The following is a 21248-nucleotide window of genomic DNA, read 5'->3' as shown; positions in this document are numbered from 1 at the left end:
GAACAGGTTGGCAGGGCTTAGGCGATATCAAAACCCCATTGATTGTTTTGCTCTGTGTTTAAGGAATAAAAGTGGCGGAGCTTTCCCAGAAATCCTTTGAGCAGCAAGACACAACCGCAGCTCGGGGCTGAGTGCAGAGCAAACGTAGGGGTTTATTTCTCTTCTCTTTATTTCTCTGGACTTGCTCTGCAGAGGAAAATGATTGTGGATGTTATTTAATCAGAGGCAGGACCTGATTCCTGACTATCCGACTTCCTGCTGTACCTGATAGCTGCCCTCCCACTGGCTCTAATCCAGGTATCCATGTGGTGCCCCCAGTGCCCTGCTCCAGCTCCATCACCTGCAGAACCACCTGCATCCCCTGGCCATGATCCCGTGTCAGCACCGTGCTGAGCGCTGCAGGACCTGCACCACCTGGAGGATGTGATGCCCCTGGAGCATCCTGGGAGCTGCCAGGCATCCTCAGCCCGGGCTCCTTGAAGGGGACACCAGGGCTGAGGTGATTCCACACCAAACTCCCCATCCTCTCACCCCATGCTGCCACCTTTCCAATTCCCCTTCCTGCCAGGCACCAGGCTCCGACGGGGGAACTTGGCACGAGGTTTGGAGGTTTATGTTAAAATCTGCAGGAAGACGCTTGGTGCCTGTGAATATTCCGTAGGAGGAGATGGATTAGTGACTGAGACGTATCTGAAGGGATTTGTGAGGAATTATTTATGGTGGTAACAAGTAAGCACTCATTTAGCTTATATTATACATTATCCAAACAAGGCGTTGAGCTCTGGAAGTTAAGGCAGTAATGCCACTCCAAATTAAATTCATCAGTGCCTTAATTAAGATCTATATTTAGCTGTTAATTAAGGGGAGTGAGCAGAGGGTTGGATGCTGCGCGAGGAGCGATGCTGTGCAGTGAGGAGCGTGCGGTGGGCACACTTGGCGGGTCAGGCCCGCTTGGCAGGATGAAGTTTGGGAGGGAAAAGTTAACTTGGAAGGCCAGGAAGACACGAGCGGCGGACACGGCTTCCCTCTCCCGCCTCCCCTGCACCCGCCTAATCAGCGGCTACAGCGCGGCTTTGATCCCAGAAATCAAACCCCCGTCTGATGGGTGACTGGATGTTATGCTAATCCGGGTTGATTGAGCTGAGATAATTACACTTCATCCAGGTTTCCTGGGAGTTTTGAATAAATATTGATGCACAGCTGTCCCCTTGCTCAGGTACCTGAAGTGGAGAGCTCTTTTGCGGCTCCGGGCTTGCCTTGTGCCAGTGGATGGGCTGGGAACGGGACCAGTGGTGGGGCCAGGGACACCAGTACCCACTGGTGGCCCTCCTGGTGCAGGAATCATATCTAAGCTCTCTTTCAAGGTGCTGTGGACTGATCATGCCTTCTCCCTACCCAAAATGGCTGAGCACCTGGCCGGGGGGCCCGACCTGTCCTCCTCGAACCTTCACCAGGGTGTTTTCCAGGGCCACCCCTGCCCAGGATGCTGCAGGAGAGGCAGCAGCACTGAGATCCTCGGTCTGCATCCCTGGGACGGGCAAGGAGCAGCTGGAGCCTGTGGCCAGGAGCCATCTGAGCTGACTTGGGAGCAGGAGACACAAGAAAACAAGCAAATCAAATTATACATTCCTGGGAAGCATTTATAAGCTGTGTGCATTCTTTAATCTTAATTAGAAATCTTAGCAGCTCCTGCCGACTCTGTAATCAACGTTGGAGCATGGCTGACCCCCATCGTGCTCACCTTGAGAGTCTGGAGCAGGTATTTGAGGAGGGAGCTGGGGAACGAGCCGGCTCCACGTGCTCCGTGTGGTGGGGAAGCCTCGGGGTACGGAGCCGGGATCAGAGCGGAGCGGCGGGGAATGATGAGTGTTACGGCTGAGCTCTAATTAAACATCCCGCACTGACAATTCCAGGAGCCCCAAATAATCTCCTTGTTTGTCTCAATAACATCCCCATTTGCAATAAATGTGATTTCCTTGCGTGCCATGAGAGCAGCAGCCGGGAGCTGCTGCCAGCGTGGGGGGAAGCGCCGAGCACTGACACGGGAGAAAACAGATGCTGGTGTGGCTGCAGAGCCTGGACTTGTTGGAAAACTGGTGACTGGACAGGTGTTGCCAGGAAAACCCCCTGTCCTGTCCACATGCCCTCTGCACACACCATCCACTGCCAGGTTATTAACGGGCAGTGCTCGCCGGCTCTTCATTAGCGTGAGGATAAAGAGCCACTCGTTTGCCCACCACGGTCCAACTTCAGCTGAGCAAACTTGGAGAGGGATGGGTAAACAGGGAGCTGCTGGCCAGGCTTGTGGGGCTCATGGCCGTGGGAGAGCTATGCCAAGTCCCATACCCCAGTGAGACCTGGGTTGTGCAGGACACTGGGCTGGGGGCTGGGCAGAATCCCCCCACAGTGCTGCAGACCCTCTCTTCCAGTTTGATTCTTCCACGAGGATGATGCAAAGGATGTTTGGGGGGGTGAGGGGGGGCAAGAGGGGCTGGCAGAGCCCCCGGACAGTTGGTGCCTGCAGCAGCAGAGGAGAAAGGAAAGCAGTCCTGCCTCTCCCATCAGCCGGGGGGCTCGTTTGTTCCATCATTCCAGTATTTTGGATGTCTTCCAGGGAGTTTTGCTCTGCCAGCCCCTTCCCACTGTGAGCTGCGTGCTTCCCAGCCCAGCCCCTGTGCGTATGTATCTACGTATAGATATCTTTAGTGTGTGTGTGCAGCAGGCACATTCACAGCACACACAAACAAACAGGGCTGCTCTGTATTTGTACACAGAGGAAGTGATTCCCGCCTGTCTGCTCTTCCCAGCTGGAGCAGGAGCATGAGGAGGGGTGGGAGCGGAGCTGGGGCAGTTCTGCTCTGCTGACCACCACTGCTGGGTCTGGTTTTGTAGAATCACAGGATGATTTGGAAGACACTTTAAAGCTCATCTCATTCCACCCCGTGCTGTGGGCAGGGACACCTTCCACTAGACCAGGTTGCTCCAAACCCCATCCAACCTGGCCTTGGACATTCCCAGGGATGGGGCAGCCACAACTTCCCTGGGCAGCCTGTTCCAGCGCCTGACCACCCTCAAAGCAAAGAATTTTTTCCTATTTTTTCACTGGGAGATCCAATTGGGATGGGCCACTCCGACCCACTCTGCTCTGGGGTTCAGGGCAATCCTTCCACAGAGGCTCTGCTGGGCCCTGACTGCTGCCCCAATTCCCACCATTTCTTTCAAGCCTGGGAATAAACAAAGCAGTGGTAATAAATGAGAGGCACCATCCTGGTACTCCTCGTGTAATTGCAGTTATTTAATAACCTCCTTGTGACTTAAGCAAGGCAGCCAAAAATCCTTCCCTCCGAGGAGACCGCGCTGGGTACTGCATCCTGCATTGCCACTCGCAACAGCTAATAAGCAATAAACCCCAAGTTTTAGCAATAATTAAAGCTCCCAATGGCTCCTGAGTCCTTGGCACTGATGCAGCCACCCTGCACGGAGAAGGGGAGCAGTGCCACCTGTGATGTCCCTCCTGGGTTGTGGCACACGCAGTGCCGGCTTGCCCATGGATGCCAGAACATCACCCCCGTGACACCCTGCCCTGCCAGACCCGGCTCCCCACCTGGTTTATTTATTAAGCCCCCTCAAAACAAGTAGAACTCGCAGAACTGTGATCTGCTCCATCAATTGGATCTGGTAGAAACTCACAGACTAATTAAGCCGTGTCCCTCCCCGCCCGCCACAGCCGGAGCACTGCGGGGAGGGCAAGTGGGACCCGGCACGGTGCCATCCTCCCTGGCCTCTGCAGTGCCCCATGGTGTGGGGTGCCCCCAGGAACCCCCCCAGCCCCTCCAAATGGAGTAGGGAAAGTAGGATGATTTGTTGTCATCTCTGCTTCTGGTCATAATAAAAATAAATAAATAAGGGGGGAGAAAAATCCCTGCGAACATGAGTAATGGCCCAGGAATGAGCAACCCAAGATAAAACTGAATAATAACATGTCAAAAACTACACGATGTGGGTTTTTATTCCCCAGCGGAGTTTCCTTCCTGCTAATCCATCACTGTAGAAGATGCAAGATTACTGCTTTCAGAAAAAACTCCGGGAGATAAATGTGAGTAAATTAGGGTTTATTATATTATTTAGGACGATATAATTTCCAAAGTTCCTTTATTAAATTATTTATGCCCTTGGCGGTGGCTCAGCTGGGCAGTGGCCCTCCCTGGCAGCATCCCCCTGTGTGGGGTGGCCGTGGCAGGGACAGCAGCAGTGACACAAAATCGTGTCCTGTCAGCAGGGATGGTACCCTGGGTTGATCCATGGAATTGTAATGTCCTGCCTGGATCCCGCTCTGCAGCCCCCTGAGGGGGTGGCATCTCCCAGGACATCAGAGAGGGGCAGCAGTCCCTGGGAGCTCCCTGCTGCTACCGAACACGCCGCATCGACGTGCCCCGTCCCGCTCCCCTCCCTGCTGGCACTTAAACAGGGAGCCGGGCACTGTGCTGGAAATTGCAGCAAAATTACAGCCCCATCCATAATGAAAGGCTTGTCCTCCGGAGGGGAGGCTGGCAGGAGCCAGCCGTCCTGCTGCAAGACAAATGTACCCTGTATTTAAATCCGGCGGTGGAGACGCTCACCGGTGAGCGGCCGCTCCAGCAGCACACGGCAAAGCCCGGCGGAGGGGTCAGGCCTGGCACAGAAGGGACAGAGCCACGGGGCCAGGACAGGTGAGGCAGGTGGGGAAAGGTGAGCTTTGTCACGGCTGGGAACAGAGGCTGCTGGCAGGAATTTAACATGCTTGATGAGCCATCCCAATCCTCCAGCTCAGGAGCTCTGATTCCCCCAGCCAGCAGCGTCACCGAGCATCCCAGACAGGAATGCCACGCACCAGCCCTGCCACCTCCATGGACACACCCGCTCCCAGCCCTCGCCACAGAACCTGCTGGCATCATCACCAGAGCCGTGGTCCCCACCACCAGAGCGGCCACGTCACGCCTGCCATCCTCTCCTCAGCGCCGGGAGCTGCCGTGGCATCCCTCCTCGTTAGCTCCCGGCCCTGCCGGCCGGCTAACGAGGCCGGAGCTGACAGAGGAGGATTACCCGCTCCCAGGAAGCCGGCGTGATTGTGTTTACTCCAGAACCTGGGCCGATTTAGTTGTCGGTGCGCATCATTAATCTTCTTCTACAATCCCTTCCCCATCTGCTCCCACTTTTTAATGAACTGCCACTTGCCACACTCAATAAAATCAACACTTTCCCAGGATCGCAGCAAGAGGGGAAGCGAGAAGCAAGGCAGGGAGGGAGGGACGCAGATAAAGAGATGCACTTTGCTTTGGGAAGGTGTTTTCTCATCTACATGGGCAAACAGAGCACAGCAGCCCTCCCTGAGACACTTTTGGCTGCCTTGCCCCGAGCCAGTCACAAATAAGCACATCAGACTGCGCTGAACGCGAGCCGTACAACGCCAAGTGTCAGCCCAAGTTTGATCCCAGCTCTGCTGTTCTACACAATTATTTTCAGCGCATCAATACTGCAGGCGGCACCGAGATTGTAGTTTTCCAGCTTGCTGGCAGCTCTGGGGATTCATCCGATATCAGGCTATTACCTTCTGATTACTTTCCTTGGCAGCCAACCCGTTTGGAGCTGGCAAATAAACAATAGGGAAGAGTGTGATGGGGAGCTTAGCTTTCAAATTACACTTTTCAATCATTTGTCACACCAAAGGTATAATGAGTGTTTCATACAAAACTCAAAAGGCTGCGGGGCTGGGGGGGGCTCCACTTAATGCGGAGGGTGCTGGGTTTGGGTGGAGCTCAGAAACTCCATCTCCATTTCTCGGAGTTTTTGTTTGTGGATGTGGCTGGCCCAGCTGGGCAGGACCTGCTGGAAAGCCCTGTGCTGAGGGAAAGAGCCAGAACCCCCAGGGAAGGGGAAGGACAGGGCAGGTGCCATCCCAACACACCTCCAGTGACCCCACTGTCCCTGGCAATGGGAAGGGCTGGAACACCTATGCTAATCCTTAAGCATTTGTCCCTTAAAATGACTCAGGATCAGAGAATCTCATGTTAATGTGGATCTAATGTAGAAATCCATATGAGCCATTGGGTATTAATTAAATGCCATCACTCTATTGATATTCTTGGTGTTTATTGCTCCTGCAATTAGCACCGAGCCTGCACTGCTGTGGCACTGCCCCCTGCACTGAGCATCCCCCCGGGGCACCCAGCAAGGGGCCCCAGTCCTGCCCCTTCCCGACAGCCACCTCCCACCCTGCACAAAGTTTCCAGCAGCAGGCTCAGAGGAGAAGCTGCTTTGAGAGTCAGGATGCTGCTGCCTTGCTCCCTGCATCCTCCCCCAGCTGTTCCAGCCCTGTCTCCCTCCTCAGCTTGCAGTCCCACTGCCCACATGTCAGATGAGAGCAAGGAGTAGAAATCGCTCCTTAAAGTTCACAACCCATCACTCCGGCTTTCAGAAATACAAGCAAAAATGGCAAAGCAGTAGGGGGAAAATCCATTTCTTTCGAGATGATCTTTCCCTGGAACATGTCCTGTTGATCTGCAGTCAGCGAAAGGCGAGTGTGTTTGTCTGAGATAGGGGAATCAGATCTGTCTGAACTCTCCTCTGCTCCAAACTCCCCACTTCAAAAGAGCTTTCACAAAAAGAAAAGCCTTGAGAGAGCAATCTCTCCTGTTCCAAGACCTTTCCTTTGGGAATGTGCCCCTGGAGGGAGGATCAGTCCTTCTGCCCTTCTCCCATGCCAAAGGAAACAGGGAGATGCATCTGGCAATACCCCTGGGAGTGGGGACAGGCCCAGGCTCTCCCTGGCTGGTTTTGGGCTGGATGCTGTGACCCCAGAGGCACTGGGGGTGTTTTGGGCTGGATGCTGTGACCCCAAAAGCACCAGGGCCGCACTAGGGACTGCTGACCTGTCACATCCCACTGCGTGGCTGAGCTGAGTGCCTGGCAGGAGGCAGAAAGGGCCTTTATTCCTACAGGGATAAAAGGACTTCGCAGGGACATCTCTGCCTGCCGCAGCTCCTGGGGCACCAACACATCTGTGGGGGCAACACCCGCAGCATCCTCACTACCAGCGGCTTGGGGACACGGTCAGTCCCGACCTGCTGGGAACGAGGCTGCCATCTCGGGGGACACTGCGACCAGGGGGGCACCGCGGAGCACTGGGGGTCTTATTAGAGCCTGTCGCTAATTGCAGCGGCGCGGGGCGGGCGGCGGCGCGGGGATGCGGGTCCGTGCGCCGGTGCAGCAGTGCCACCTCCCGTCCACGCCGCGGGGACAGCCCGGGGCTCGCCCACCCTCTGCGAGGGTCTCTCCAGGGCTCAGTGTCCCTGCACCACTGCTGGGCGTTCGCTGTGCCCGGGAGTATCCCCTCCAACACGGGGGGCTGCCGGCACCCCGACACTTGCCAGGGTTTGGGGGCCGGTGCTGCTGCCCACGGAGAGGGAACACTGCAAAGCAGCTCTCTGCTAGCAGAAGAAACTGGAGAAAAATAAGCTCTTCGTCTAAAAGAAAGGGGAAAAAAACCAGCAGCGTGACCTATAAACATCTGTTCCTGTTCCCTTCAGTTATTGCAGAGAGAGAAGCCAGAGATATTTCAGGCTGCTCATACATCTGGGAAGGGGTTTGGGGTTTGCCTAACTTTCCCCCCTGCCCTCCCCCCAAACCACTTTCCAGGCTGTAAGAACTGAAAAGCCCCCGCAGAAAGGATTAGAGTTAAACCTCCCTGTCATTATCTCGAGGCGGTGTCCCTAAATGCTCGCTCTGAAGGGGTTTCTGTGGGGACATCTGCTCTGGGGGGTCTGGCAGGTCTCCAAGCCCCTTTCTAGCCCTGAGGAGCCCCTCTGTGATGAGGGGACAGGCAGGGAGGCACCAAGAGGCACTGCAGGGTGCACGTCCAGGGGCTGAGCCTGCTCCTGCCCCCACAGCTGCGATGGCAGCCAGCAATAAGAAAATAAACCCTGTATGTTCACGTTTGCTTTCCTGCTGCCCTGATTCCCACCAGGATGAGCAGCTCCTCACTTTGTCTCCCCAAAGGCAGCCCGTGTGGGAACCCACCCTTCCTCGGGGGAGCAGCCTGGGGTCTTCCCAACAGCTGCCAGATCAGCCAGGATGCCCTGGAGTGGTCCTGGATGCTCAGCCCTGAGTTAGAGGGGAATTTCTCTAGAGAGAGGCTGTGCAAAGTCCTGCCTTCCCTTCAGCCACATAGGCAAAGGATGCTCTCCAAGGGAGGATGCAGTGCCCAGACACAGAAAGGTGCGGGAGAACTGGGAAAGGAAACGAGAAACAAAACCCAGCTGGTGAACAGCATCGGGAAATCCCACTGGGAGCTCAGGAGAGGAGTGGGAAGCGGTTTGTGTAACCTTGGAGATGGAGACAAGGAGCCCAAAGCGGAGGGAGCGCAGTGCCAGGGCGGGCACTGGCCTGAGCGCTGGGATGGGAACGTCGCAGGGGGCTGGGGGAGCAGGGCTGTGAGCCCCTTCCCAAAGCTGGACAGAGGGCCCGGGAACGAACCCACAGAGGGCCTGGGGAAGCACGAAGCAGTTCTGCAGGGGAACAGGAGGGTGAGGCAGGTGAGACTGCGGGAGAGAAAAGGGGAGGTGGAAGGATAGAGGGAGCGAAGCGGGAAGGAGATGATGCAAGAGCAAGAGAAAAGATCAGATAGGAAATAGGGAAGAGCATGGATAAAAGCTGTACCCAGGCTGCACCAGTGCTCCAGCCAGCACATCACAGCCAGAACTGTCCGTCTTGTGAAGCGCTGTATCCGTTTGGATAAATCCTATCCGTCATCCAGAGTAAGCAATGCCTGCAGTTCCCTCAGAACCTGGGCTGGCTTCTGCTTCTCCTACTTGCCATCCACCCCATTCCATGCCCCTTTTGCTCTTTCTCTTTGGCACAAACCCCTTTGAGCAACCCTCCAGATTCTCTCCTGCCTGGCCACCAGCTCAGAACTGGGGACAGCCACATGTTCCCTGCTCATTCCTGGAGGGAGCAGCAGCCCAGGGAGCCCAGCCGCTTCCCGCCAGCCGGGCAAGGGACACCTCGGATAACGGGGCATCAAACAGCCGCAATTAGCTCCGATCTTAATTACACACAATACTGATGAGCTCATCAACTTAATCTAATTAGTCTGCAGAGCTCAATTGCCTGTCCCTTTTTCTTAAATAATGTGCTATCTAAGCCTATTATCCCTTTGGATACAACCTGTTCGCTCGCACGATCCATCAGCCAGCCCTGCCATGTGCGCCCATGGCACCTGTCACCCTCACCTTCATGTCCCTCTGGTCCCTGGGGATAAAAAAGGGGCTTTCCCAAGGGGCTGCAACCCTGCAGCATCCAGGCCCTGAAAGTACCATCAGCTCTGGGCAGCTGGTTGTCACACCCAGAGATCCTGGTGAGCCCCCGGCACCACAGCCATTCCCCCCAGAACCTGCCCTCGCCCTCTCCCCGAGCAGGAATCAATGAAATCCCCTAAAAGCTCATAACTCGGAGGTAATTATAAGAAGCATCAATTACCCAGCGATGCAGGTTTCATGAATTCAATTAATTTGCATAGTGATCGATTGAGGCAGGGCCCCCGGGGGCCCCGGGGAAGGGAGGACATTGTTCTGCACACCATTGATTCCACAATGTAAAACCAAAGCGCTCTCCCCTCATTCAGAGCTGCTCATTCAGCCATATTAACTTTCAGATCATTTATTTTTGTATGTCTTTCAACTCTGTTTGTTGCTATCACAGAAATGCAGAGTATTACATTGTAGAGAATAATTGAATCAATACAGTCATGGTGCTCTGGGTCTCCCAGACCCGCAGGAGCGCGGGAGCTGGCGGGAGCCTGCGCGCAGCCGGAGAGGGGTTGTTTTAACCTTTCCAGTTATTAAAACGCCCGTCTGGCTCTGGATTAACTTTCTGCACTGCACGGCTGTTATTGTTTCGCCGGGATCGGAGCGGGAGCCGCCGGTGCTGTGAGGAATCCACAGAGAGGCTGCTCCCTCTCCCCGAGCATCCTGAGGCTCCGTGTCGGGGTGCAGACCCAGCCAGCCCTCCTTCCCCTCGCTGTCCTTCTCCATTGCAGGCGGCCACACGCAAATAAGGGCCTGGGAGAGAGGAAGAAGCCCCTTGAAATGAAAAGCCAGCGCATAAAGGAAGAATCCTTCAGATTGAAACGGCTCTGAAAAGAGACGGGTTTTAATTCCGCCTCCCCTCCCACTGGGATATTAGACAGCTAAATAGCAGCGTGCCTGTTTCCTTCAGATAACCAGCTCCCAATGAGCACCGTAATTGTCCCCGGCCCCTCTCCGGCGCCATGCCGAGCAGGTCATTTACCGCCCGGCACACGCAGCTAAACACAAATCCATTTTCCAGGGGAAAATTTCTATTCTTATCTGGGCTCTGCAAGAGGGTCACACACGGCCCCCGTTAATTGAAGCTTTGATGTTTGTTGGAGGAGGCCTCTGATCAGCTCCGCAAAGGGCTGAGCCGCCGCCGGGCACTGCCGGGATGGCCACGCCGGGGAGGGCATCCTAATAAAGGAGAAGGGAGTATGTACACCCCACCCCAGCAGTGACATGCCCCAGGGCCACCTGCCTTCAGCCCCGGGCTGGTGGCCCATGCAGGCCCAACCTGTAGCGCCGAGCGCCTGCCCAGGGCGCTCCCCGTGATCCAGCGTCTTCTGAGCGCTTTGGCTCGTTTGCTGCAATATCCTCCAGCAAATCAAGCATCCCCTTCTTGGGATGTTTTCAATCTGTTTTATGTTGATTTTAATTAAAGAATTTGAAACTGAACAAACAGTTCGTAGCAGGTGGCCATACGAGTGTGAAATAAGCAAACTGTTCTCTCTGCCACAAACCCCACCAGTAAATTCCTTCAAATTAATCCCAGCCTCCGAGAGCCTGCCGGCTCTGTCTGAAGCAAGCCGGGCTCTGCCGTTCTCCAAATATTTGCCTTCATCCCAGTGCCAGGAGCTGGGGAGCAGGGATGGACAGAAGCCCTGTCCTCAGCAGGGCTGCTGCCTGCCCACCTTCACTCCTTGAGAACAGCAAGGCTGATTTCCCACTGGGAAAATGCTGCACCACAAATTTGGGAGAGGCTCCTTGGAGCCTGGCTGCACCTTGTAATGCCACCAGCATCAACCTTAGCCAACGAGGAACCCTTCCTCCTCTTCCTCCTCCAGGGCAGAGCATCCTGCCCAAGCATCCCTGCTCTGCTCCAGGACTGTCCTCTGCAGCAAGGAGCTCCTGCCATGACCTTGATGGTACAGAGGGAAGGGCCCCTGCCCAGGTAACAGCCACTGCATATTGATGGCCCCCAGGGAAGGCAGAGGCAAAGCACAGATGCCCACAAGCTTTTCTTCTTGCAAGGCTGCGCTGCAGACAGCGAGGGGAGAGAAAAAAGGAGGGAGAAGAAACACACTCACGCTTCTCTTCATCTCACACTCCTGCCCTCTGCCAGGAATCTTATCAGCATCTCTAAGAGATCACATTTTGCCCTCTGGAAACACCAGCTCCCTCTCTGACTGCAGGTGGAGAGGAGCCCATGGGCTCATGCAGTGTCTTGGATCCTGTCCCCTGGCCCAGGGGTGCAGGGGCACCTTGTGCCATTTCCATTTCCCTCCTGGTTCCCACCTCACCTGCTCTTCCTGCTGCTCCAAGCACATCCAGGGCTGTGATTTTAACAGAGTCTCTGTCACTTGCTGTCTCCCACCCCAGCTTTTGGTCCCAACACCGTTTTGGGGAGGGAGGCAGCTCTGACCCCACCCCAGCCATGGAGCCACCAGCTCCTCACTCCACTCCTTTCAGAGGGACAGATTTGTCCATCAGTCCCTTTTCCCTCTGCAGTGCTCAGAGCGTGTTTAACATCCCATCTCTCCTGTCCCCAGTGACCCAGAGCCAGGACTCCAGAGCCACGCTCCAGGAGCCCGTGTGTGCCCACACCAGCCGAGCTACCCGGATAATTACAAGATGTTCCACTTTCCTGGGATTACCGTCGGTTTTACTTCCCTTCCCCTCAATAAATATGGATGCACAGCTGCTGCTAAACACAAGCAACAGCAATAAAAAGGGGGCAGGCTGCGAGATGCTGCTGCTTCCCTCCCTGTGTGCGCTCCCAGCGCTGCCGCTGTCCCGGATTCCAGCGCCTTGGAGGCGAGGGGGTGGATTGGGATTTTTTCCCCCAAATGCTAGACTCAGGTGTCTGTGAAGACAAAAGAATGCTAACAAACACCTGGGGAAGGAAACGGGATTTAATAGAAAACGAGGCAGCACAGCTTCTCCCGCAGCCTCGCCCCGGAGCCTGGAAGGAAGCGCTGAGATTAAAGAGTTGAACCCCTTCCGTGAAGGCACCACGGGAATGCCTCATCCCAGCGCTTCCTCCCAGCCTTTAAAGGCAAGGATATGCTCTGCTCCATATATTAATCTCCTAATCACTAAATTAATTTCCATCTCAGTTACAGCACGCTCGGAGTCTATTAGTAAATCCTGGCCTGGCTGCTTGGCAACTTTTGTTGTAAGATTCCTATTAGATCGCGTTTCAAACCGGCGGAGATGGAGCAGTTATTATCTTAATAAGTCAAACATTAAAGGCACTACAGCGGGGATGGGAGGGCTCCTGCTGCTCCCAGCCGTGCATCCAGGCACGCACAGCACACCTGGGCAACCGGCAGGGATCCCCACACCTCCCGCCCTCGGGGAGCCCACCCTGCACCCCGAGCACCCCTGGGGCCGGCTCCATGCCATGCTGCCCGTCATTCCTCACTCCTGAGGCCCAGGCAGAGCTGGTCTCCCGCTGCGCTTCATTCCAGAGTCCGAACCTGTCATTCCAGAGAGGAACAACCAGACGTGTTTGCTCAGTCGTCTGTGAACTGATTTTCACCCAACCCCTGGCGCATCCCCTGCACAGGCAGGACGGGGGCACAGGGCAGCACCGCGCCAGGCTGTGGAGGGGCTCAGGACCAGCACAGGGGGACACAACCCGGCTGGGGATGCCCGGGAAGCACCAGGCATGGACAGGCACCCTGTGTGCCCCCCAGGCCAGCGCAGGAGGCTGTGCCAGCTCACTGCAGATTGCCTCCACCATCCACCCCTCTTCCCGCGCCGCACGCCGGCTCCTCCGGCTCAGTGGCGTGAAATTTAATTTGCAGCAATCAGCTGGAGGTGAGGCAGGCGCCGAATTAGCTCGACGTGATGCTCTCGCCTCCGCCCAGGCCCCCCCCGCTGGCAGGCGGTGGAGGCACACGATGCTCCCTGCCTGTCTTCCCAACCCCAGCACACCCGGACGGGGGGGTCACCCAGCCAGGGCCATCGTGGGAACACGGGATCAGCCAGAGCTGCCGTGCTCCTCCCGCCTGGTTACAGGAGCAACACGGAGGGTGAGTTATGGCGTGGCTGGATGCACACATATTCTGATAAGGAAGAATAATAACTTGTCAAAGATATATATGATATGTGTTTTCTTTCCAGACAGAATATATATTGGGATAATTCATCAACTCGGCCTGGCACTGGCCAGAAGAGAGAAAGAAGAGAAAAAGAAACTCAATAAAAAGAAGTCAAGGCAGAAAAACCCCTTGGCACTGAGTGCCACCTCCCTGCTGGATCCCTCTGCTCCAAACTGTGTCTGGCAGGGACTCCTTTGCTGTTCCACTGGAGCCTGGACTGCATCCACAGGGATGCTGTGCCATGGCCATCACGGTGGGCTGGGACAGCTGTGTCTCCAGCCACCCTTATGGCCATGAAGAGAAGTAAAATGTGAGTAACAGAAAGAAACACTTTGGGCCAGAGACAAAATCTAAGTACCAGCAGCCCCAACTCTGTGCTGCGCTGAGCATCTCCCACAAGCAGGAGCGTGGCACAAATCCCGGGACACAGGGGCTGAAAGCTGGCACTTCCCAACCTGGCACACCCAGGGAACCACAGGAAGATGCAGAAGGGGTTTGTAAAGTGATTTGTCAACTGACAAGCAAAAATATATTACCAATTTAGGCCCGTGATTTGCCTGCAACTTTTTTATCCTTGAGATGTTGTTGAATAGATTAAAGTGTCAGCTTTGATCCATGCATTTGGATGGGAACATAAATATCTCTGGCGCTTCTCCTCCCGGTCAGCACCTGCCGCGGGGCCAGTGTGCCCGGGGGTGCTGCCTGGCCGTGCCCACCCACCAGACAGAGCCCCCAGGGCTTCTGCAGAGACCTTTGGCAGTGCCTTTTGGGCTGCTCCTGGGCCCCCAGGCTGTGCTGTGGGAGGAGGCAGCTGCAGCCTTGGAGCAGGAGGAGCAGGATTTGGGCGGTAATCCCGTCTATCCTCCCTGCACGCTCGGCTGAGCTCGGCCTGGCTTCACAGCTCCCAGCCCGGCTGGCCCAGCAAATCCTGCTCCCACAGAGCTGGCAGGAGTGGATCCGAGTGTGCAGGGCAGCAGCTTCCCTCTGCTCCTCAGCCTGCGGCTGCATCCCTGCTCCTGAGGATTTGCACCCACCTGCCTCGCTCCCTCCATCCTGCAGCCCTGGCACGGGCAGAGCAGGCAGCTGCCCCCAGGGCAGCACCAAGGCAGCACCCCCAGAAGTGCCAGGATAGCAGGGTGAGACCTGGAATTACACTGATATTTCGTTTAGGGGGGATTTGGCTGGACCTGCCAATGTTTTAATGCTGGTATAGAGCACAGGCTTGGCTGGAGAGCGTAGGGAGGGATTTTGGATGCACCTGGGATGCGGGATGCACATCCCAGGTGCAGGATGTGCCACTGGGACAGTTCCCACGCTGGCACTACCCCCACAGCCACATTGGACGTGGCTCTGTGTGGTGCCACAGCGGTGCCAGCCAAGCACCTGCGCCCGGAGCAGCGAGCAGAGATCGCTGTGCTGGGTAATTTCCCGACGCAGAAACATGCAGCATCATTCCACTTTCAGGCAGGGAAACAAATGAGTCTCTTCTTGCTCCCCTCTCCTGTTTTCCCCTCCTTCCCACCCTCATTTGATCCCACTCCATGTGGCAACATCAAACGAGCGTTGAATATTTTAGCTCCTGTAAAATATTTATGTTATAACGCACGGAAGGAAATCGGTCGCTTCCAAGCCATGTAAACATATGCCTCTGAACAGCTGGATCCCTGGCTGTGCTGGGTGAGGATGGGGCTGCACAGCTGTTGCATTCCCAGGTATTTAAAGCCCTGGGAGGCCAAGCATGACCAGGAAGGGGCAGGGAAAGGAGGACCAGGATCTTGGAGCCCAAACTGCCTATGGAGCATTGCTCACCTTCAGGCAAATCCTCTGCCCTGCCCCACAGAAGGGTGGGCAAAGGTGGTACTCTGAACCCCTAGAGAGGCCTGCCCTCCACCCAGCAACTGGAGATTAATTGAGGCCTGCCATTAAAATGTCACCAAGAAAATTATTAAGTTAAGGTAAACCACTTCCACGCGTCAAAAGCAAAGGCAATCAGTCCCAGGCATGTCCCCCTAGGAAATTATGTGGAGTAATTAATCAAAAAGCTAATGAGAAATGTGTTTTCTTTCCCAGCCTAACACCACATCATATTCTTATTAGCCAAGGTTATTACAATAGTAATCATGCATGCTCCGAGTTCAGATTGGGTTTTTTGCTCCACTGCCACCAATTTAGAAAGCCATTAATGGGAAAGATAAACCCCGATACACAAACCAGCCTTTTGTGTCTGTGTGCCCTGCGGGTGATCCTTGCCTGTCACCCCATTCTGGGCCACCCCTGCCCGTCACGACGGGCATCACGGGTGGGCACTGCCAGCCCCATCAGAGACACACCACAAACCAGGGAGCTGCTAGGGCAAGGCTGCCAGATCCCCTGGTGTCCTGCTCTGCTCTTCCAGCCCTTTCCCAGGATGGAAATCAACACCCAAACTCCAGGAGACAGGTTAGGATTTGGTTCAGGAAAATTGGGAACGGCGCTGTTTGTGAGCACCCAGTCCTGGCACTGGCTGCTCATCCCTTATCCAACTCTATCCCTCTTGTTCCACTGCCAGGAAAGGGGACACAAGCTGCTCTGTAATTCCAGCTGGAAGTAGGTAATCTGCTTGCTACAATGGGTTCCCCCTTGGCCCAGCTCAAAGCGCAGCCCCTGCCAATCTCAGCAGCCCGAAACTGCACCGTCAGCACCTGGCAAAGGGAAACCAGCTCTGCTTGATATTCAGCATTAAATAATTCAGCCCCTACAGAGAGACGAGGGAGAAGAATGAGCCTGACAAAAAATATAAAGATTTCCTATGCCCTGTTAAAAATGCATTGACCTGATTAGCTCAGCTCGAGGAATGCTGAGCCACGCTAGAGCCGAGCAGGGAATCCCAGTCTGCACTGACAGCAGCTCAGAGAGGACCTTGGCGGGCAAATCCCACTCTCCAGTGCACAGGAGCACCTTCTGTAGGGTTTTCTGTGTGTGTTTTCCTGCTAAACCTCTTTTCCTTGCTTGCACACGTGACACACGTGGGAGATCTTGCTGCAGGAGGGTCTTCCCTTCACAGAATCACAGAAACAATTGGAACAAGTTGGAAAAGATCTCCAAGTCCAGCCTTGGACCGATCACCACCTTGTCAACTAAACCAGAGCACTGAGTGCCACGTCCAGTTGTCTCTTGTCCAGGGACATCCCACACTATGCAGCCCTGGCAGCTCAGGACTCCTGAGGGAGTCCGTGGGCACGAGCCAGAGCATTGGAGCCCCCCCCACCTTTCCCTGAGCGCCCTGCACAGCTGCCCCTCTGCCTCCCCGCCCGCCACGCCACTGAGGAACCCCACACAATCTCTCCAGGATGTTTGGCAGCCCCAGCTTTGATGTGTGGATTAATGAGAACTGACACCGCTGGAGCAAAGCCTTGAGAAGCCCAAAGGCAGGGCCCGGGGCAAGGCTGGAGGGGACAAGGCTCTCTGAGTGCTCCCTTTGTTTGCTCCCTGCTCGGCTTCACCCCCCAGCAGCGGCAGTGGGGCCGGGAGCCGCGGCCTGGAGGGGTGGTGGCACACTCAGCCGGGCTGCCCAGGGCTGGGTGGTGCCAGCTGGTCCCACTGGGCACCATCCCCAGGGCTGGATTTGCAATGGCACCCTGGAACAGCCACCTGAACACACGCTGGCATCCCAGCAAGGACATCCCGTGGGAGCCCAGCACTGCTCCCTCCTCACTGCCCACCTGGGGCACGGGTGAAAGTGGCGGGTGCTCACCTGTAGCACTGGAGCTGCGCTGGCCAGGGAGGGGATGTGGTGTCTCCATGCCCTGTGCCTGGAACAGGGCTCCTCTCCTCTAGGCTGGGCACCTCCTGGCACGCCACTTGAGCAGGGCTGGATTTGGCCAATGTCCCGGCACGGCACCTGGAGAGAAAACAACCACATCACCACCCAAACACCCCAAAGAGGAGCTGCTGCAATACAATAAACTCCCTCCTAATCCACTGCAGCACTCAGAGGAGGGCCCTTCAAGAGGAAATCCGTTCGTTAGCTGGTAATTACACACGGGCCAGAACAACTGCTGGGGCATTGCGGACATAAAGCACTCCACTGTTATAACCTGCAATTCCTTCTGTAGGACAGTTACTGCTGGACCAACACCTGGTTTACAGCAGGGCATCAACGCAGCCCTAGGGCCAGAGGTGCCAACAGCCAGAGGGTCCTGCCCTCGGGCACCGCTGCCGGAATTCCCTGGAGCAGCCACAGTCACTGGGGATGTGGCCATGGACCTCACTGTTGTCAGCCCTGCCATCCCTGTCCCCACAGCTGAGGGGACCGGGCACTGCCATCCTCACCTTCTCCTCCTGCACAGGAGCTCGGGCTGGCGGCGGCCTTGGCTGATGAAGTTGTAATTCCTGAAGTTCCTCCGGAATGAATATGGATGCACATCTGCCTCTGCTTAGATGTAACAAATTGGTAGGGACTGTGTTAAATTATGCCGAAACCGTGTCCACTGCCAGCATCCCAACTACCCCGGGCACGGAGCAGTTGTGGCCTGGAGCTGCTGGGATCTTCCATGGACTGGAAAGAAGAAATGCTGCAGTTTAAATTCTTTATCAGTGTGGTGCAGAGGGGGTCCTCCACACCCTCCTGCTGCTGGAGAGGATGTGCAGACACTGTGGGGGAGGCAGGGGTGGCCCATTCCAGACCCCATTCCATGGTGGGGACACGGTGCTGTGCCCTGGGGTGGCCGCAGGGAAACTGAGGCACGGGAAATTTCCCAGGCCCCGGGTGTGCAGCAGAGCGCGGCTGAACCGTGAGCCCGATTACCCAGGGCCTTGCTCTACCCGCCAGATAACGCATCTAAAACATGTTTATTTCCATCCAGGCTGCTTCTCAATTTGATTATTTATCTCCCATTTAGCCTCTGACAGATCAAAGGCTCAGCGGAGGGGAAGCGGAGCCGGGCTGCGCATGAAAATGAGCCTTGATACATAATTAATTAACATAAAACAGTTTCATTAGGAGATGGTGTTACATGGCTGTTTGTCTTAAAAATTTAAGCTGTGTAAAGAGCACGAGGGAAAACACATCTCCCTGCCAGCCCCTTTCCCATTGCTGCCCATCCCAGCCCTGCTCCAGCTCCCGGGAGCACAGGGAGGGGCTGGAGCGTGGCCCCTCTCCCTGGATTGCGTGCCATGTCTCCTACCCTTGATTATTAATCTGTTTTTAATTCTATTAAGAGATAGCCAGGAGAAAGAGTATCAATTTTAGATTAACAAGGTTATTAGCACTTAATTATGTGAGGTGTCTTTGTAATTGAAAAGGAAAAGAGGAAGCACCATAAATATCCCGGCCCCCGAGCTCCTGGGGGTTTGCGGGTGGCTCTTTATTCACGAGGCTGTGGAACCATAAATATTAAATATCTGGTGAAAAAAAATTACAAGGCTGAGAGAGGATGCCCTCTGGATATTCCGGCGCCGAATGTTCTTGCATTTACAAATATTCATTAACTGGGATCTGCAAAGTTATTTCCACCAAGACTCGGTGAAGGAGGAAGAGAGAGAGAGAGAGAGAGGTTATTGAAAAAAAATAGAGTCTAGAGTAAATATTATTAGTAATTTTTATCTCTGCATGTCCCTAATTATTCCATAATTAGGGAAAGTGCACATATGCATATACAATCACTAACCTGTCGGTCTTGGGGATTTTCGTTCCCAGCCCTGCCATGGGAGGCAGTTGCCGGGAAAAACTCTTCTCCTCCAAAAAGAAATGGGGGTGGGTGTGCCCTGGGGGGACCCCACTGTGGCACCCTCCCCCAGAGCTCCGTGCTGAAAGCCTGGGACGATTTAGGGAGCCACCAGCTCTTCCCAGCACCCACGACCTGGAGCTGCTGCCAGTTAGAGAGAAATTAAATGACAAATCTCAGGCTCTTTTTAATTAAAAAATAATAGAACTCAGCAGGAAACGGTGCAATAACACAGCACTTCCAGAACCCACTTTGCTGGAGCTGTTAAAAAAACAACAGCCAAAAGGCAGGCAGGGGGGGAGAAGCCACATTCGCAGGGACAGGTGTGACAGGACAGGTGGGCAGGACAGACACAGGGTGGCCATGCCCAGGACCACCCCTCCAACCAGCCCCGATCCCCCTCCCATGGGCAGAGGGCTCCAGGGGGCAGGCAGTGTCACACCCCAGGAATTAAGCTCTTAATCTAAACACATTACCATGAGCTCATCAACAAAAATCTAATTACGATGCATGAGGCCAATCTTAATTGCTCGTCCTTGACACGAGCAGTGCCCATGGAAGCCCCTGAGCCAGGGAGAGCCTGTTACTGGTATTATCCTGCTCCTTGGCAAAAGCAGAAAAGGAAAACGGGGAAGAAGTACTGTTGTGCAATTAGCAGCAGAACACCAGACAAATCAGCTTGTTAATTGGTGGGGGAAGCTCCGAGGGTCATTAGCAGGTGCCCGTCTGGGGGATGGGCAGGGGAGGCTGCTGGGATGCCAGTGCCCGCTCCAGAGGGACAGAGAGGCCGTGTCAGGACCTTAGGGACTCCAAAAAGGAGGAAAACAGCTTAAACCCAGCTTTTCTCCGAGTCACAGAGTGTAAAGACGGGAGCTGGAGCAGATTCTGAGCTCGGCCCTGTTGTCCCACCCTCGGGAGCCAGGCCTCAGCTTCCCCCAAACACCCCTGGGCTCCTCATTAGCTGATCCCACTAATGAGGGAATCGGGATGCAGGAGGTGGCTGAGCCCCACTGCCTCCCCCGCACGCTCCTCCCCGACTTATCACTAGTCACAGGATGTTTACAATAATTTTTAATTTGCGCAATTATTAATCATTTTTCTATCTGTCTCATTTGCATAATAATTACTCTGCTCGCTGTTTGCCATGACTGTGAATGACAGTGGTTTAAATTAAATTAAGATTTTAATATTCATTTTTTTGGGTTAAAGCTAATCAAAGCTGCTGCTCCATGCCAAGAGCGGGGGCTCTGCCCTTCCAGAACCGCTAATGAAGAGATCCACGTCCCGGTGTCACTCCTCCATCTCCATCACCCTGCCCATCCCAGAGGATCTCGCAGCATTTTCCAACTGCTCTGCTGCCAGAATGGCTCAGACAAGGCCACATCTGGGACAGGGCACGTGGGATGCAGAGCAAGGGCACGGGGACAAACCTGCCTCCCTGCTCCCTGGGCAGCACACGGGGACAGGATCCTCACCTGAGCTCCCCCATACCCTCATTTTGCATAGATACATCTCAAAGTAAAATATCTGGTAATAAACATGAAACAGATGTATAAACCCAGCACTGTGATGAACGAGGAGGTTCCCCAGGGTAGTACCTCTAAAAGTTTTAAACCCCAGCTTTCAAAATCAGCTGCAAGAGCAGAACTTGATACTGCTTTCAGGTCCTAAGCACAACACTTTTTTTAGTACCAGCATTAAAATTGCTTTACTGCCCTAAGAGCAGCTTATAATTCCAGCTATGACACGAGCCAGCTGTGACTGTGGCTCTGCAAGAGCAGCCACTGTCACCAAGCAGGTGAGGAAGGTACCAGCAACCACCTGAGCGACAACTCTGCTCACAAGGGCAAACTCAATCTCACAGTAGGTTTTTTTACGTTTCCAGCAGCACTCTGATAAGCGAGAGCAAAAATGAGTGTGTGTGAAGTGGAGCTGCACTTGTCAAGGCTGCACCTGCCTCAGGTTACAGGGGCAAAAAAAAATAGGGCCTTGATAAACAGAAGGGGGAAGTACAACTGGAAACACTGAGCAGGATGACAAAACCCTGGGAGCCCCCACCTCACACCATCACCTCCCACTCCCAAACCAGCCTGCCCAACAGGCTGCAACAG

At 54.8% G+C, this 21248-nt stretch overlaps 1 protein-coding gene across 1 annotated transcript in view; it reads right to left on the bottom strand.

Annotated features, from left to right (window-relative positions):
- Positions 1–21170, bottom strand: part of LOC126643984 (uncharacterized) — a 106518-nt gene extending 85348 nt beyond the window's left edge. Inside the window, exons 1-3 of the mRNA XM_050322777.1 lie at positions 19081–21170; positions 17744–17843; positions 17166–17312 (exon numbers count right to left, since the gene is read on the bottom strand). Coding sequence (XP_050178734.1) covers positions 17166–17312; positions 17744–17843; positions 19081–19118 — 285 coding nt within the window. The 5' untranslated portion in view covers positions 19119–21170. The remainder of the gene's footprint in view (positions 1–17165; positions 17313–17743; positions 17844–19080) is intronic.
- Positions 21171–21248: the final 78 nt, after the last annotated feature.

The sequence above is a fragment of the Myiozetetes cayanensis genome, unplaced genomic scaffold (genome assembly GCF_022539395.1).
Source record: "Myiozetetes cayanensis isolate MyiCay16 unplaced genomic scaffold, myiCay2020 scf29, whole genome shotgun sequence".
In the NCBI taxonomy this organism is placed as follows: domain Eukaryota; kingdom Metazoa; phylum Chordata; class Aves; order Passeriformes; family Tyrannidae; genus Myiozetetes; species Myiozetetes cayanensis.
Note: the sequence above shows the minus strand (reverse complement) of the source record. Positions and strands in the feature narration are given on the sequence as shown.